Source organism: Helianthus annuus, chromosome 17, assembly GCF_002127325.2.
Source record: "Helianthus annuus cultivar XRQ/B chromosome 17, HanXRQr2.0-SUNRISE, whole genome shotgun sequence".
NCBI lineage: Eukaryota > Viridiplantae > Streptophyta > Magnoliopsida > Asterales > Asteraceae > Helianthus > Helianthus annuus.
Window position 1 is genome coordinate 35,761,467 of NC_035449.2, and position 17,768 is coordinate 35,779,234.

The following is a 17,768-nucleotide window of genomic DNA, read 5'->3' on the forward strand; positions in this document are numbered from 1 at the left end:
CGAACCATCGCCATCCGCAAAATACTCGTTGTAGTAAAAATTTACCATGGATGAAGAACTAGGAGAATCCATTTTTATAAAATGGTTGTATTTTTTTAGAGAGTTTTTGAGAGTTTTGGTTGAAAATGAATGAGTTTTGATTGTGTTTGTATATATATTAAAATAAATAAATAAATAAATCAGCTAGCCGTTAGCTAGCCGTTGTGGTTGTGATTGGTTGGTCAAAATGGAACAAGCGTTTTAATTATCACGCCGGCAACAATTTTTCTCGAAAATAACGCCCAAAAACGCCTACCGTAATGGTAGGCGGGCTGTTTTGGAGCGTGATTTTTGATTTTTTTTTTAAAAAAACCCCCCAGTACGGGCGGTCTAAAAAGATTGTCAATCATACATTAAAAATACAATGTATAAACAGACACAAGTATATTTCACGGTAAGTTATATGTGTCCGTTAAGTTAAAGACGGTTTTAGACTTATTGTTGTAATGGTTTGAACCCAGTATTATAATCACATAGTTCGCTTCATGCATTAGACCTAGGCAATTTGGACCAGTCATTATACGTCAGGAGCACTGTTTTACTCATTTTAATCGTAGTGTTATATTCAGTTTGAAAGCATGGTTATAATTGGATAACTTAGACACATTGTTATAACTAGTTAAACTCATTGTTATAATCAACAGTGCATCAACATTATTAAAAAAAAGTAACTGCTTTAATATAGTAATACTAAACTCAAACTAAAGATAATAAAAACTTTTATCTTATGCTATACTTTAAAAAATCATAAACCATATAAGAGTTATTTGAGTTTAAAAGATTGTGAAACTACATTTAAAAGGTCAACAACTAAGTTCGATTTTTTTGTCTTTTTAACACCTTTGGCCATTTGTAACTTTCTATTATTTATTACCTTGCCACCATTATGAATTTATTAAGATTTAAAATACTATTGAAATCATCATAAACTTATAAATAAGTGTTAATTCTTACGTGAATTTATACGAAACTGGAAAAGGTAAAAAACACAAAATAGTGTGTTACACATGTGTTTAAATCCGTTGATGTATTATCATCGTTAACATATCAAATAACATGTTAATTAAAAAAATGTGATTTTTTTCTCAATTGAAAGTATACATGTAAAATCTATTTTTATCACATATTAACACCTAATATTTGGTTTTGAGACAATTTTAGTAGAAAGAGGATGTTTTGAAGGAAAGATAGCGTTCTTGTTGCGAAAACGCACAAGGGTCATGTGAGTGAAGAAATAAAAGAGATACGTTTTTTTTGTTCGGTTTTGGCTATAACATGGAGTATTTACCTATTTGGGTGCTTTGAAAAATATTTACCTATTTGGGTACTTTAAAAAATATTTACATATTTGGATACTTTTCTATATCCCTTTAATTTCTTTACCTAATTTATACATTTCTTTCTATTTTTCTACTCACAGAATTAGCATCAGCAAAAATATGAGTAATTATTTTTTGTAAAAAAAAATAAAAAAATTCTGCAAATATTCAAAAAAAATCTGCAAAAATTCTACAAAAAATATGCGAAAAATCCACAAAAATCTGCAAAAATATATTAAAAAAATTTACAATAATTCTGCAAAGTTAAAAAAAATCTGCAAAAAATATTATAAAAAAACATATAATCTACACTAGTTTGGGAAAAAAAACTCCATTTCTTTTTCCGTTTTATTTTCTTTTTATAACATGAAATTGTCTAGGCCACGTTTAAACTAAGCTCATAAAAAAAACAATAAATTCACAAATTTACTCCCCTAAGTTATATCGATTAAGTGATAGTAATCTAGTGGAAAGTTTGATATTTCAAACAAATTTATTTAAATTCAAGCAATTTATAAAATAAAGTTACAAATTTCAAATTTCTAGAAATTTGAGTTTTGAGAAAAGATCCTAAGTATTTTAATTATTTCAATTTTATTAATAGTGATTATTTCTCCAATATTTTGTACGTATAAGTAGTTTGGTTTTTTTTATAGATATTAACCCCAAACGAACTACACAATGTGGACCATCAAATCCACCAACTATTACCCTATAGATTATATGTTTTTTAATAATATTTTTTGCAGATTATTTTTTAACTTTGCAGAATTATTGTAGAAATTTTTAATATATTTTTGCAGATTTTTTGTGGATTTTTCGCAAATTTTTTTGTAGAAGTTTTGCAGAATTTTTTATTTTTTACAAAAAATAATTACTCGTATTTTTGCCAATTCTAATTCTGTGAGTAATCTAATTTTACTTTGGGTAGAAAAATAAAACGAAATGTATAAATTAGATAAAAAAATTAAAGAGATATAGAAAAGTACCCAAATAGGTAAATATTTTTCAAAGTATCCAAATAAGTAAATATTTTTTATATCTACACTAGTTTCGGAAAAATAACTCCTATAACATGACCAAAGCCTGAACAAAATGGGCAGATAGTTACGTCAAACTGGTTCAAAAGTCTCCGAATAGTCTTAAAATAGTAAAAAATAAAAAACATATGATATGTCACTTTAAATTAGCAACTGATTTTACCCGCTGGCTTTGAGGGTTGTAATAAAAAAATATAAAAAATATTAAATAAAAAGTTCTTGGCCACAGCCGACATAACGCGTCACATTTTTGATACTTGAACCATCTTTTCAAAAATGTAAATTGGAAGATCAATAATTATTAAAAAACAAAACAAAAGAAAGAAAATGTTTTTTTTTTTTATGTAATAAAGAGAGATATGAATGGAAAACTGATTCCCATGTGGGCATCCTTGGTTGACGTATGTGTTTTCTTGTAATCGGATGGTGACTTGTGAACCACTTGATCTCTGCAACGTGTAATTAAATATACTTTTTACTCCAATTGTTTTCCATTTAAAAGATATATCAGAAAAAGGCAGGCCCATCACCCATCACTAACTCTTGGATGCTCTCTGCTACTTGCCTTCTCCCATCTACATCACCTTCACTTCTTTTAAACTATGTGTTGTGGGATGATGTCCACCGCTACCTAAGCCCGTTAGCGCGTTAAACACCATCCCGCACCATCCAACTATGGTGTTACCTGGTGTCATAGACGGCTTGAGAGCAGTAAGGAGCGTTATGCATACGCGTGTGGATGTGTGGGTGTGGGTGTGGGTGTTTAATTCTCACCCAGTTCTACGTGGCAAATGACTCTATCCTGCTATACATAGTCTGTTCCATTTTCATTTCATTTTATAAAACAATAACCAAACTTTTAATATTTTCAACTATATTACATCTTTCTTTAACTAAAAAACCAGCTAAATTTCATTGTTTTGAAAATTTTCACAAGTGCTTAAACTGAATGACATGGTAACAGTTTTTCTTTACAATTACCTCCTTTAGTACGCAAGTTTAATATCTATTCCACATATAGGTCACTTACAATAAAAAGAAAATAAGATTTTAAAAAATAATAATCAAACATTGAACAATAATATAATTTAAATAGTTAGTAGGATCAAATACAAACCACATTTCGCATATAAACTGTAAGAATTATTTAAAAAGTGTCACGTGACATCCAACCAATTATAGAGAAATGATAAAATAAGATCCTAAATAATATCAATTATATTGAATTCCCTATAAATATACTAACAAACAATTAATTATTTATTTGGATCTTCCTTTTATTTTCAATGTGCTGATTAAAAAAAGTGCTAATATCATTCAAATATGTGCTAAAATCAATTATCTTGATAAATTTTCATATGCTAATATAATTCAAAAGTGCTACTTTTATGTATATATTGTTTTGATATGTGCTAATTTAACTTTTTTTAAGTGCTAGGATTTGTTCTTACGGTTTGTATGATAAATATGGTTTGTACCGGAACCAACCCCGGTTTCTATAATTAGATAAAGAAAAATGTTATTACCTTTAATTAAACAATAAACAAATTGGTTGGTATTATCTTTTATCAACTCATGCAAATCAATGTTACGTGAAACTCAAAACTGGATCTCACTTTCATTCAGAACAAGACATCTGACGTGTCAAAAGCAGGTGATAGTCAAATTACATAAAACCACCCTTAAGTTTAGTCTAATATACAATGAAATTGATAGTAAAGATTATGGGCTTATTTTAGAAAAAAGAATACAAAACTATCATGAAAATTGAAAAATACAGTAACAGCTTATCCTAAAGCTAGATCTCTATACTCATATGGATATAACAAGTGAGGATATTGTGTGTCTATCAAATCTGCAAGTAACTATTGCGATTGGCGGTGCGCGTGTAAATATGCACAAGTTGGTACGAAAAAAGGTTGTCACCCAACATGAAAACCTATTGGTGTGTATGAATTGCTAGGAGTTGGAAGCTTTAGAGTTGCAATAATGCCAGCAGCAAGGGCACTTAATGAAGCAAGAACAAATGCCGGTACGTTCCCTCCACCAAATAATGCATCCCACGGGCCCGCACCAAGCGACACAATCATCTATCCACATATATATTGTATTATTAATATCATTCAAAGCTTCAGACAACTGATTACTATTAAACTATAGGTCATAATTCAACTACCTGTGGCATCACAATTGCTAGATTCAAAACTCCAATTGCCAATCCTGCAAGGAGATAACAAACGATGAAAATTTTATAAGCATGAATTGATGGGTTTATCATCACATACCTTGACCGCCTCCTGTATCTGCGGTTAGATCGGCTGTGACGGAGAAGGGAACACTGTAAGTTACCTGCATCAAACACCCAAATGTCAGATCATATTAGTAAAAGAAGGAAATCAAAAGTTTAATTATTTATGAAGATAAGAAGAGTAAAATGCCATTTTCGTCCCTAAGGTTTGGCCAGTTTTGCGACTTTCGTCCAAAGGTTTGTTTTTCCGCATCTGAATCCAAAAGGTTTAAAATTTTGCCATTTTCATCCGGCTCATTAACTTCATCCGTTTTTCTCGGTTAAGTCGGGGGTATTTTTGTTAACTTTAAAGGCAATTCAGGCTAAAAACAACCACACATTATGCTAAATGATTGTACATAAAGTGAAAAAGACCGAATTGCCCTTTAAGTTAACAAAAAAAAAAAAAAAACAAAAATACCCCTGATTTAACGAAGAAAAATGCATGGAGTTAACGAGCCGGATGAAAATAGCAAGATTTCAAACCTTTTGAATCAAGATGCGGAAAAACAAACCTTTGGACGAAAGTCGCAAAAATGGCCAAACCTCAGAGACGAAAATGGCATTTTACTTATTTATGAATTATGATATAATGATACTTACAGCAAGGGGAAGGCCCAGAATAGCAAAAACAATTAAAGACGCGGTCTTGATTGCCTCATTTCCTCCTACTGTATTATCAGTCCCGCTAGATTCTTTTAAAGAAATTACGGTAATGATGGCAGTGCCTGCCATGCAGACAAACACGATAAAATTGCTTACGGCCCACACGAATTTTGAACCGATCCATTTACACATTGGTTCTATGAGGAAAGAGCTGATACCAAGAACCACCTGTCCCAACCAAAAAGAAGCACTATGTTAAGAAACGATAAACGAGAGCTAGATTAGAAAATGTAATAATATTGTGCTTGATTACGAGTTCTTACTGAATTCAATAGCAAACCAAATGCGCCTTCTCGGACACCATCATCGTAAGCTCTGATTTCAGCAGCACTTCCCTTTGGGTCACCGTGATAAACCTCTCTACCCATCCAATCGGTATCAAAAAGGAAAAACGGAAACCACGACAACTGCACATGTGAAAAGTACACGTAAATACAAGTCGAAAAACTCGTAATTAATAAACACACAAAGGCAACAGTTGAGCTGAACTCACCCATGTAAGAGCCATTACAGTAAGAACGGAATGCATCCCCAACGGTAAATGGCGTAGGCTGGTCAACAAGTTGACCAGGACTGCACTAGGGCTGTCGCTAAAACTCTCGACTTGATCTTCATTAACTGTAGAGTCTGCTTTCCTCTCACTGGTACCGATTTCAAAAACATTTTCAAGCCTATTACCAGCTTTGTGATCAGCTGCGTTTTTCCAAGGTTTTGATTCTCTGTGGTCATGACCATGCAGCTGAGCCTGCGGATCCTCCAAAAGAGGATCAACATCTGGTAACCTCATATGTTGTTTTGGTGCTAAAGGAACCTCCTTTGCAAAGTAGAGTGTCACCATTGTGCAAAATGTAAGAAAAACCTGTGAAAACACAAACAAAAGAATATAATATTGGTAATTAGTTTCACAATGTGGCGTTAAAATCATATAGAAAGTGAGATAGAATGTTGTGTCGGTGATAACTCACCACTGCAACTAAAAATGCTGCCTTAAGATTACCGCATGCTTCACAACAAGCTCTACTTGTCAAGAAAGGGAACCAACTGCATATGGAAAGTGTCCAAACGTTGATATCACAAATCTAACAGAATACCCGGGACAATAAAATATGGACAGAAGATATTTGAGTTGACAAAAAATTGTATGCTAATAAAAAAAAAAGAGTAAAATGACATTTTTGCCCCTAAGGTTTGGTCAATTTTGCAACTTTCGTCAAGAGGTTTGTTTTTCCGCATCTGGATCCAAAAGGTTTGACATCTTGCCATTTTCATCCGGCTCGTTAACTCCATTCATTTTCCTCTGTTACGTTAGGGGTATTTTCGTCTTTTTTGTCAACTTAAAGGGCAATTCCGTCTGAAAACTAATACACACATTATGCTAAATGCTTGTACATAAAGTGAAAAAGACCAAATTGCCCTTTAAGTTAACAAAAAAGACAGAAATACCCCTGACTTAACAGAGAAAAAATGGATGGAGTTAATGAGCCGGATGAAAATGGCAAGATTTCAAACCTTTTGAATCCAGATGCGGAAAACAAACCTTTGGACAAAAGTTGCAAAACTAGCCAAACCTCAGGGATGAAAATGGCATTTTGCTCTAGAAAAAAACTTGATTTTTCATGATGGAAGCATGACCTTGACTAAAATCAAAAGCATTATGCCATGTCATTGGTATATTGAGGCTTTACCTGTGCCACTTTCCACTAGAACCAGATGAAAACCCTAAAATATTTCCAACTGCCATCCATAAGCAAAATATAGCGTTTGCTGAGTTTCTCTGATCAGGGCCTATTCAAGAATACACATCATGTTCAAAGTAGTTGACAGTTGACAAAAGGTAGTATTCAAAGAGGATTTCATGTATGTACCTGCTAGATCAGCAAGAAGAGCACGGGCAGGGCCCTAAAAGTAGTAAAAAAATTACTTTGGTGATGTACACGTGATAACTACAAACACGTTAATGCCAAAGTATATTGAAAAATACTTGCCTGAACAGTGTTGTTAGCAAGGTCAAGCATCCAAAATCCTAAGATGAACACAAAAGCAGCCCTTGGACGTGTACCTTTGAACGTGCTGCAATAAATAACGGTGTTATATAAATATTTGTTATAAGACTATTAAAAAAGAAATAGAGATGCAAGCAGAGACCTGCAATGTTCTTGAGTATCTCCAATCAAGTATCCAATGTCTGCAGAAAACCCAATAATTAACACCTAAAGTGGAAATCTAGTTTAGTGGAGATAAAACACGGTAATTCAGAAAGCTAGAAGCATGAGTTTTGCAATTGTAGCTCACAGAAAGTGATATCATGAGGGATCCAAGCAAAATAAAGGGTCGTCTTCTGCCATATTTTGAAGTGCATTTGTCACTCCAAATACCAACACAAGGTTGAACCTGAAAAAAAAATGGATGACCATACGAGACTAATTAAAAAACTTCAATGTCCATTAGATCTCAACATGAGAGATTTCTTAGGATGATGATTGTCGTAAATTTATGTAGGGATACAAAACAAAATGTGCACCAGGAAACGCTTCTTTTCCAGTTCTCAAATGAACCATTATGTTTCGTCAAATACCAGTAAAAAAAATGTCACATGCACCACAAATTTTTATGAGTAAATATCATCTCTTGCTGCACGGTAGCTGAAATTTCATGAATACTTACAATGTACATAGCTATCCACATATGTATCCTCTTGTTTTAAACATTCAACATTTCCATTACATGGAGAAGAAGTGTTAAAAATATGTCGATGACATAAAAGTCCAACAGGGTGTTAACGGATAACAAATAATCACATGTTTAATGCTTCAACCATGTTCCCCCAACAACATGATATGGAGATGGGAATCAATGATACAGCATCTTTCCTCATTTAGCTAAAAATTATATTCAATTGTACACTGTTAACCTATGCAGTTAATATTGGTGATATATCGGCTATATCGGTCCCCTAGTAAAATATCGATATCATATATCGGTACTGCTATTATCGGCGATATTGACCGATATAAATTCTGCATGATATTAAAATTACCGATATCCCACTGATATCTCACCAAGATAACCTATATCTCAAATATTGGTCTTTGACCAATATGCGATATTTAACCGCATTAACTGCATAGCTGTTACACTAGAATTCTCACTAACTAATTTATGACTGACAGAGGTCATTACCTCACTCCCACATTCCGTTTTTTTCAAGTACTTCTCGATCAGGCACCCCATCTTACATTATGAAACTTTGTAATGTATATTTCTATCCTAAAAGAGCTCAGGTATAAGGGATTCTAATATATGTGGTGATTAAAGGTGATTAAAGGAGTTACAAAGACTCGAAAGAATTGTAAATTGGTTATATATACAGCATATTTGTACATCAACCACATCAAAGTAACTTCCTATGTTACAAATCCCTGAAGCAGTGGCATACTTTTAAACATAAATCAAATCAAGTAAGAAGAAATTACTGTAACTTACCACAAGACCTGTAATAGGACCACAAAGCCAGATAAACGAGGAAAACGCATGCCCTATTCCCAGTGTCTGTAGCATAAATAAAAGAAGAGGAATTAATATACAGCTAATGAAACAAAACATGATAACATGAGACTGAGAATTGACATGTTCACAAAAACACACATACTTGCACACACTTATCTCCACCCACAACCTTAACCTACATATGAATCTTGTTTTTGTATCTATATGCCATGTGATATTCTCAAACGAATCCATCATAAAGTCGTTGTCCAAAAAACTCTTAGAAAGAAAATTCAAATTTGTCTAATATAGAGCCATGGGATATGAATGTTGTTATTGTATCTATATGCCATGCGATACTCTCAGAAAAATCCATCATAAAGTCGTCATCTAACAAACTCTCGAAAACAAAATTCAAAACTGTCTAGCATAGAGCCATGCAATATACTTCATGAATTTCAATCTTATACCATGTAACTGAGACTGCACTTTCAGATATATACTCCAAGCAATCAAATATCAACACACATAGATGCAACAAAAGAGCATCATCTCCCAGACACTCACATAATTCAAATGGAACAGACACCAGAAGTGTGTGTTTAATAATAATCATGCCGGTACACGTTGTATTCCTAAATGTGCTGACATGCTGTTACATAATTCTGTAACTAAATCACATTGTCATCCATAAAGTTCAGTCTGAAAACCAAATCCGCAACATCTTACAACCACTTACGTCTATACAAGTTACCAAATGATTCAAACATTCAATAACTGGAAACTAAAATCACTAAATTGTAAATATAAAAACTCAATAGTGTTAATCTAACCTCTAAACAGATCTGAATCATGAAATCAACATAAAAACCCTAGCTACACTAAAACAAAACTCAAAACATATAATAATACTACCTGAATGTAAGGAGTTAAAAGCGACAGTTGCAAGGCCCAACCAAACTGAACACCAGCAGCAACAGCACAGCTCAAAACCAGCGTAATCATGCTACAATTCTGCGTCGGTAACCCTAGCGACGTAGAAGAAGAATTCGGCGCATTTCCATTACCAAACACATTCGATTTATCGGAATCGAAGCGTCTATTAGCTTCTTCTTCTTCAAATCTAACAATTTCAACATCCGCAATTGCATCGTCATGCTTGAGGTTTTTGTAGGGCACACGGATCGGCATGGAATCCATGATTTAGTTAATCAGATTTGAAGGGAAATGCAACGCATTGATCGGACTTTGTTGATATGGTGGATTTGAGATATGAGATGAGATTGGTGTGGATTTGAAACGGTGATCGGAGTTTACAGAAGTCAGGAAGGATTGACACCGGGTCAAACTTGTCGGTGTTGCCGTGAATGGGAGGAATCGAGACGTTGATTTGGGCTGGCTTTGACTTGACGTTACTTCGATTATAAGTAATTTTTCTACTTTTGGTATTTTAACAACATAATTTTAAGATTATCAATGGTAATTTATTTAGAGGAACTGAGGAAGCAAATTCAAACAGATAAATACCTAAAGGAAATCGAGATTAGGCAACTTTTGGAATTTGACTTATGAACGTCAACAGACGGCTTAAAAGAAAAAGTTAGAATTTGATTTTTGGAGGAAAACATTTTTAAGAAAAAGAGAATCAGATTTATTCTTGATATAGAATTCTAAATTTGTTAACTTGCTGAGGAAAATTAGGGTTTGAAAATTGGGGATGATGAAGGTGTGGAAAATGGTGTAGAGAGAGAGAAAGTGTGTGAAAATTAAATAGGGAAATTAATAAGTTTAAGTGGGAAAAGACTAAAATGCCCCTCATATGAGGGGCATGTGACCAGGATTTAACAGTTGAATTGGATTGCGTTAGAGGCGAGGAGTGAAATAGAGATAAACTTTATACATCAGGGAGCAAAATGACTATTTTTAAAGGATTGGGACAAAACCGTTAAAACGACCAAAACACAGAGAGTAAAACGGAAGTTTACTCAAAGATAAATGTAAGTTTAGAGTGGCGTCGGTTAAATTAATAGTGTTAATTATTATCATTTATTTAGTGGATCATAAACTCATAGTTTATGTTGATAAAATTCAATTTTGTTTTTCTACTTTGCTGTTACGATGTTGGTTAAAATTCAATTTTGTTCCACTATTATCATAGCCATCATTTTGTTAATTTATAGTTAAGTTTTTTAATCTAACCATCGCACTAATTAAAAAAAAAAGATTATAACCACTCCATGAATTTTATATTAGTGTTTCTACAAGCAATATATCAACATAAAAATAATCTATAAAATAAGGACTTTAAATGTGGTGTTTATCTGTTTCCCTTTTATTTATACTATAAAGTCCAGCCACGTAAAGAATAAAACATTACTTCATTTGCCCACACCATTATTACCCAAATCCGCAGCGGCTTTCGCAGCTCGACTCAATGCATCAGACATCCAAAGAGCCCCTTTCGAGAAATAGCTACTGTTCACAACAGTAGTAGCAGCAGCAGCAGCTGTCCGGCCCGTTGCCGACATGATTGATTTAGTAGTGTCGGAAATATGGTAACTCTGGTCAACAGATCTAACAGCTTCGACTCCAGCAAAAAGCCTATCAGTCAGCCCAATTCTCTCACTTAGTTCAGCCACTTTCGCAGCTGCACTTGCTGATACTTGATGAGATTCATCAAACGCTTTCGCTTTTCCCAGTGCGTCTTTGCTCAGAATATACCCTTTCGCTAACATTGTTTTCACCACGTCTTGAGCCACCGTCACTGCTTCTCCTGCTGTAAACGCATATTGGTTTCCTTGGGCTGATGCCTGCATGAGTAAAGAGAGCCAGAAAACATATAACGGGTGAAAATCGATTCGAGTCAAAAAGGGTAATCAGTTTTTAGTACATATGAAGTATTTCCGTCTTCTGGAATCCATGAAGAAGCTCTGTTCCAATACTCGGACTCATCATAATCTTGTCCCCATTTTGTTATGCATATAGTCTGGTCCAAAAGAGTTGCTCCCTGTAAGGGTTTAAACAGAATAAAAGTCAGGGTCGACACCTCAGTTTATGAACCATAAATTCAGAAAGTACAATGTCCTTGACTAGGATAGACTGCTTAGCGACTATAATATTTTGAACAAATAACGTATGTTGCAAAAAGTGAGAGAGCAACGGCTTACACTAAGCAAGACTGCTGTTTCCAGAGCATAGGCATCCGTAAATGTTACATAAGCCGTACATGCATAATCACCAGCTCTGTATATTAACCATAATACTAGTCAGTATAATGTAGTAATTATAACTAATACAAACATAAAACTCTTAGAAAAGAAAATAAATCACGCAATGAAAAAAAAAAATAAGTTTGCACTAATATCAATGTTCTATAATTTAGAAATGGAATCTTGAGTTCTTGACAAGCAATCACCACATGCTCCAGGACAATAACTTTAAGTAACTTGGACGAAAATTAGCAATTAGCGTACATCATAATGAAGTAGTATTAGCAATTACTCAATCAAATCGGAAACTTAACAATAACAAAAAGCTTATGAGGATATCAGATTTTGGAACCACCTGATAAGATCAATATGTTCAATCGTTCCGCAAAAAGCAAAGAAATCGCGAACATCATTCTCAGTTGCCCTAGGGGACAAGCTGGTAACTTCAGCTATATGTTGTATAGCCATACCCAAATCTGCCACAACAGAAATACATTATATTCACTTTTCATTAAAGAACAAGGTAGCAGGTATACACTAGGGGTGTTCAGAATTCGATTCGGATTCGAAAAATTCGAAATTCGACTCGATTCGAATTCGATTAAAAATGTTTGAATTCGAGTGGATTCGTATTCGAGTCCAGTAATCGAATACGAATTTATGATTTTCAATTCGATTCGATTCGAATTTCGAATTCAATTTATATATTTTTTAATATATGTATATACACACACATATAACTTCTAAACTTGGCCAAAGTATGAACTACCTCCATAAGTGATAGTTTATTATTCATAACATTACCAAATCTTCTTACAAATAGCCCATATTACTTATTTCCAAATTTTTATCTAACTTAAATCGCTACTAGTAACCAACCTATCTTCTAAATTTTGGTGTTTTGACATATTGATAGATAATTAATTTTGCAGATTATTATATTTTATGTTGAATATAATTATTTGTAGTAGTTTTAAAAAATGAAAGTAAAATAGATTATTGTTTAGGGTGAATTTGAATTAAATCGAATTTATTCGAATTCGGTTCGAATTCGAGTTTCAAATACTAATCGAATCGAATATGAATTCATGTAAAAAAAATAAAAATTCGAAAAATACGATTCGAAAAATTTGAAAATTCGTTATTCGATTTGATGAACACCCCTAGTATACACCCAAAACCACCACAAGTGGCCTAGTGGTGGAGTGACTTGGGTTCTCCAATGGAGACCCAAGTTCAATTCCCATTAGTGCCACTTTGGTGGCCACCGACACCCGCTTTAAAGCCGGACCGAGGACACTCGAGGTCTCGGGTTTGAAACATGTTTCTTACCCCTCTTTGATGGCTATGGGTATTTGCCGCCAGGGATCCTTGTCGGGTGGTGAACTGGGAAGGGAGATCCCTTCCGCGGTCAGGGGTACCGTGCATCTACCCTTTTTTTAGTATACACCCAAGACTAAGAAAATTTACTATGTCTCATGCTACATTTATGTTGTCAAAAGCCATTCAGGCGCGCGCCTAAGCCCTAAGGTGAGGCGAGGCTCAGGGAAAATGCCTTGCTGCCATCCAGTCGCGCCGCTGACCTTCAGGCGAAATTCCGGCCAGAATTTGGTCAGATTCAAAGGCAAGATTCTGGCCAAATCTTAAAAATTCAAGCAAATTCCAGCTGAACTGGTCTGAAACATCCAAAATTGGCCTGGAACCGGCCTAAACAAGCCTAATACATGTCTAAAATCCCAAAAAAATGATATGTTTATGCTATACATGAACAGAAACATATATTTATCTAGTTTGTTCTTCCTTCAGCTCAGATTAGCTTCATGCAATTTGAAAAGGTGCCATACACAGATTCACACCATTAATCATACAGTATGACCAATTGTCAAGTAAGTTATAACCCTAAAAACATCTCAACCCTAAATTTCGCCTTATACGCAGACACGAACCCTAAATTTCAAACAATTCAGAGACTGAAGAAGATCTAATTTCAAACATTATGTCAAATTAACTATCTTAACATCAATAACAACAAACTATAACTAAATTCGCATCAACATAATTGAGAGATGATTGATCGATTGAAAACATAAACATAAACAGATACGAGACAGAAAATTGATATCGAATCAGTTGCAAGGAGAATTGATTACGTGTGATAAACTTGTTACGTACCTCTTCTATTTCTTCGTGATCGAAGGAGATGGAGAACAGAGATGCGTTGTGAGAGTGAGTGAAATGAAATGGTTGTTTTACAGGGGATCGAAGCTTCTTCACAAAAACCAAGCGCCGTTACTGTTGCCGTTACCGTTATCCTATCAACAACTCTACCACGCAACGTCACAAGTATATCATGAGGTGTTTGGGTTGATTGCAAATATTAAATTAAATTAAAATTAAAACACTATAAATAAGCAATCTTTTTATGCATATATGTTTTGTACCTAATGTTTTGAGAGATTTAAAAAAAATTAATTTTTTTATTTTTTACCCAAAAGTATTTGTTAAATTACTTTTAACCCAAAACTTTTTATCTTTTACCATCTATTCTCACAACTTTTTTTTTACTTTCAACTTTAGTCCTTTATAGTTTTCATTTTTCGCAAATTTTTCGCTTTATGCTTCGTTCTAAATTTTGTGGATTAACACATCGCAACGTGCGTGCGTTGTGTAACGTTTTTACGTTTCGTTCTAAACTTTGTGAGTTAACATGACGCAACGTGCGTGTGTGGTTCAACGTTTTCACATCGTCTATTAATTCCCCGTTTGACAAGTTTGACATAACGTGCGGGTCCTAGATCGACTTAGTCATTAATTTCCATGTTTAGCGTTTCAATCTAGTTTCTTCACATAAACACGCCGCAACTTCAGTGTTGGTGGTCGTTGCGGTAATGTGGCATTGATGCTATTTGACATAGTTTTACGCCCCTAGAGGTTTTTCAAAGAAAAAAATGGTTATGCATATGGTTGTTGTAACCTTAGCTTTAGGGTTTTTCAAAAAAAAAATTGATTTTTTTACTTTTCACTCAAAAGTATTTCATATATTACTTTTAACCAAAAACTATTTGTTTTTTTTTTTTTTTACTTTTAACCCAAACTTTTTATCTTTTGCAATCTATCCTCACAACTTTTTTTTACTTTCAACTTTGGTCCTTTATAGTTTTCATTTTCCGCAAATTTTTCGCTTTATGCTTCGTTCTAAATTTTGTGACTTAACACATCGCAACGTGCGTCTTTGGTTTAACGTTTTTACGTTTCATTCTAAATTTTGCGAGTTAACACGACGCAACGTGCGTGTGTGGGTGAACGTTTTACATCGTCTACTTTTTCCCGTTTGACAGGTTCAACATAACGTGCAGATACTAAATCGACTTAGTTATAACTAAAGAATCTCCGCCGCGTTGCAGCGGGTCGTAAGTCTAGTTATTTCATATATAAATTAGCAACTTATATGTGCAACATAAGTTGTACATTGAGATTTGGGCAATTTTAAAAAAAAAAAAAAAAAAGTTGATTTTTTTACTTTTAACCCAAAGATTTTTACCTTTTACATGAGTTGTATATTGTGCTTTGGGCAATTTTCAAAAAAAAAATTTTGATTTTTTACTTTTAACCTAAAGGTTTTTACCTTTTGCAATTTTAACCCTACATAGTTTGTTTTTTTAACTTTAACCCAAAACTTTTCATTATTTGCAATTTAACTTCACAATTTTTGTCTCTTATACTTTTAATCTTTCGTAAATTTTCGTTTTACGTATAGTTCTAAATTTTTCGAGTTAATACGACGCAACGTGCATGTGTGGTTCAATGTTTTTACCTCTATTTTTCCATGTTTTATAGGTTCGTCGCAACACGCATATCCTAGGTCGAGTTAGTGTTGGTGGTCGATAACGGTTGTGTGACATTAGTACTATTTGACACCGTTTTACGCTCCGCCGCAACGCGGGGTGTGGTTTGGGAGTTTTTCAAAGAAAAAATGGTTATACATAGGGTTGTCGTAACGTTGGCTTTGGGGTTTTCCAAAAAAAAATTGATTTTTTTTACTTTTCACCCAAAAGTATTTCTTAAATTACTTTTAACCCAAAACTATTTTTTTTACTTTTAACCCAAAACTTTTTATCTTTTGCAATCTATCCTCATAACTTTTTTTTACTTTCAACTTTGGTCATTTATAGTTTTCATTTTCCGCAAATTTTTCGTTTTATGCTTGGTTTTAAATTTTGTGACTTAACACAGCAACGTGCGTCTTTTGTTTAACGTTTTTACGTTTCGTTCTAAATTTTGCGAGTTAACATGACCCAACGTGCGTGTGTGGGTGAACGTTTTTATATCGTCTGTTTTTCCCTGTTTGACAGTGTGACAACTCGACCTTTTGACTTTGACCTTTGTATTTAATGCGCGTTGACTTTGACTGTTTAGTGGGTTGACTTGTAATGTGCACATTGTGATATAGTGAAACGTTCTGTGATTTATTGATTATATGTTGGTTGTTCAGCATGAGATCTGTTTAGAAACTTAAACCAGTAGAGCCCATTAAGAACCCGACGGAACAGAGTTGTTTCGCCAATAACACATCGACGAATTAGAGGCTTGATTCGTCATCCCAATCTGGACGAAACAGAATGTGATTCGCCGAGCCCAGTTTCGCCGAGCCCAGTTTCGCCAAGGCCCATTAGCGGCCCAACACATTACGTAACTATATACCGGATTCCCTGTTTCATTCGTCACTTTAGCGAAAACAGGAAAAACCCTAGAACCCACTTGTGTGTGACGGCAGCCAGGCGTTTCCCCAAGCCCTTAGCAATCTACCCATCGTTCCTCCATCTCGGTTAGTGCGTGTTTATTAAATCGGTTTCCTTGATACTTTGATTATTGTTACATGTTTGTGTACATGCTTGTTTGATTTCTGGAATGAATACGGATAGGTAACTATCATGATTTCTTGTTATACTCTTGCTATGATTTAACAGTGAACGGTTATGATCTTGACGAATCGAATAGGGTTTAAGCATGATGTATGTTGTTGTTAAACTGAATTGACCAATATATCAAATAAACGGATGATGCTGAATCTAATACCGTGTTTGTATGTGAACGAGTTTGAGATTCTTGTTGGTCGTATGTTACGGATGGGAACCATGTTTCCAACTCAATAGTTATTGTATGCTTCTGTATGATGATTCTGTTTGATGATGATGTTGTGCTAAATGACTTCCGTATGATTGCTACCGTGGTGACGGCTGATTAGGGTTTTCTGTGATATTTCATAACCGATGTAACTGTTTACGTAACTGGCATATTGACGAAATAGAATGTTGGCGAATTGGAATGTTTGACGAAATGGAATTCTTGACGAAACAAATTGTGTTTTGCCAAGAGTAATCGGCGAAATAGGATTTGTGTTTCGCCAAGGGTCATTGACGAATTTGAATTTGTGTTTCGCCAAAGGGTTACGACGAAACAAGTGTGTTTCGTCAAGGGTTAATCTGTGTAAATAACTTGGTTTATTTCTGTTAAAGTTAACGGTGATAATCAACTGCTGTTAAGTGTTATACGATGCTTGTATGATTATGATTACGTGCAACGTGTTACTTGGTGATCATTGATGGTGCTTATACGTGAACTGTATGAACACAAACTGATTATGTATACGTGCATACTTTAGGACGTGATTGATTTACTTTGAGCACATACTTAGCATACCGAGCAAACCAAGGTGAGTTCA

General features: G+C 34.2%; 2 protein-coding genes across 4 annotated transcripts; both read right to left on the minus strand.

The window, feature by feature from the left end:
* Positions 1 to 3,993: 3,993 nt before the first annotated feature.
* On the minus strand, positions 3,994 to 10,395 carry LOC110920749 (sucrose transport protein SUC3). 2 transcript variants are annotated; one of them, XM_022164946.2, is made up of 14 exons: positions 9,753 to 10,395; positions 8,835 to 8,900; positions 7,644 to 7,742; positions 7,497 to 7,561; positions 7,337 to 7,421; positions 7,217 to 7,250; positions 7,037 to 7,136; positions 6,317 to 6,392; positions 5,845 to 6,210; positions 5,615 to 5,758; positions 5,289 to 5,519; positions 4,684 to 4,747; positions 4,575 to 4,618; positions 3,994 to 4,488 (listed from the first exon to the last, which is right to left on the minus strand). In XM_022164946.2, the coding sequence occupies exons 1-14, from the start codon at positions 10,035 to 10,037 to the stop codon at positions 4,321 to 4,323; spliced, it is 1,827 nt and encodes a 608-aa protein (XP_022020638.1). In that variant the 5' UTR covers positions 10,038 to 10,395; the 3' UTR covers positions 3,994 to 4,320. The 2 variants fall into 2 exon arrangements, with proteins under 2 accessions (XP_022020638.1, XP_022020639.1); XM_022164947.2 differs by having other exon boundaries at positions 3,995 to 4,488; positions 7,497 to 7,536; positions 9,753 to 10,200.
* A 654-nt stretch (positions 10,396 to 11,049) lies between these two features.
* Positions 11,050 to 14,435, minus strand: LOC110920855 (binding partner of ACD11 1). Of its 2 annotated transcripts, none has more exons than XM_022165060.2 (5): positions 14,219 to 14,435; positions 12,402 to 12,522; positions 12,005 to 12,080; positions 11,728 to 11,844; positions 11,050 to 11,647 (listed from the first exon to the last, which is right to left on the minus strand). In XM_022165060.2, the coding sequence occupies exons 2-5, from the start codon at positions 12,512 to 12,514 to the stop codon at positions 11,216 to 11,218; spliced, it is 738 nt and encodes a 245-aa protein (XP_022020752.1). In that variant the 5' UTR covers positions 12,515 to 12,522; positions 14,219 to 14,435; the 3' UTR covers positions 11,050 to 11,215. The 2 variants fall into 2 exon arrangements, with proteins under 2 accessions (XP_022020752.1, XP_035842459.1); XM_035986566.1 differs by lacking the exon at positions 14,219 to 14,435 and adding an exon at positions 13,517 to 13,541.
* Between the last annotated feature and the right edge of the window lie 3,333 nt (positions 14,436 to 17,768).

Excerpts from the sequence above, each read along its gene's own strand:
- LOC110920749 (XM_022164946.2), bottom strand. The coding sequence starts at position 10,037 with ATGGATTCCATGCCGATCCGTGTGCCCTACAAAAACCTCAAGCATGAC. Across the intron at positions 7,137-7,216 it reads TCTTCTTGCTGATCTAGCAG|GCCCTGATCAGAGAAACTCA; the intron begins GTACATACATGA and ends ATTCTTGAATAG. Across the intron at positions 5,759-5,844 it reads CTGTAATGGCTCTTACATGG|TTGTCGTGGTTTCCGTTTTT; the intron begins GTGAGTTCAGCT and ends TCACATGTGCAG.
- LOC110920855 (XM_035986566.1), bottom strand. Across the intron at positions 12,081-12,401 it reads GAACATATTGATCTTATCAG|AGCTGGTGATTATGCATGTA; the intron begins GTGGTTCCAAAA and ends GTTAATATACAG. Across the intron at positions 11,845-12,004 it reads AAACAGCAGTCTTGCTTAGT|GGAGCAACTCTTTTGGACCA; the intron begins GTAAGCCGTTGC and ends AAACCCTTACAG.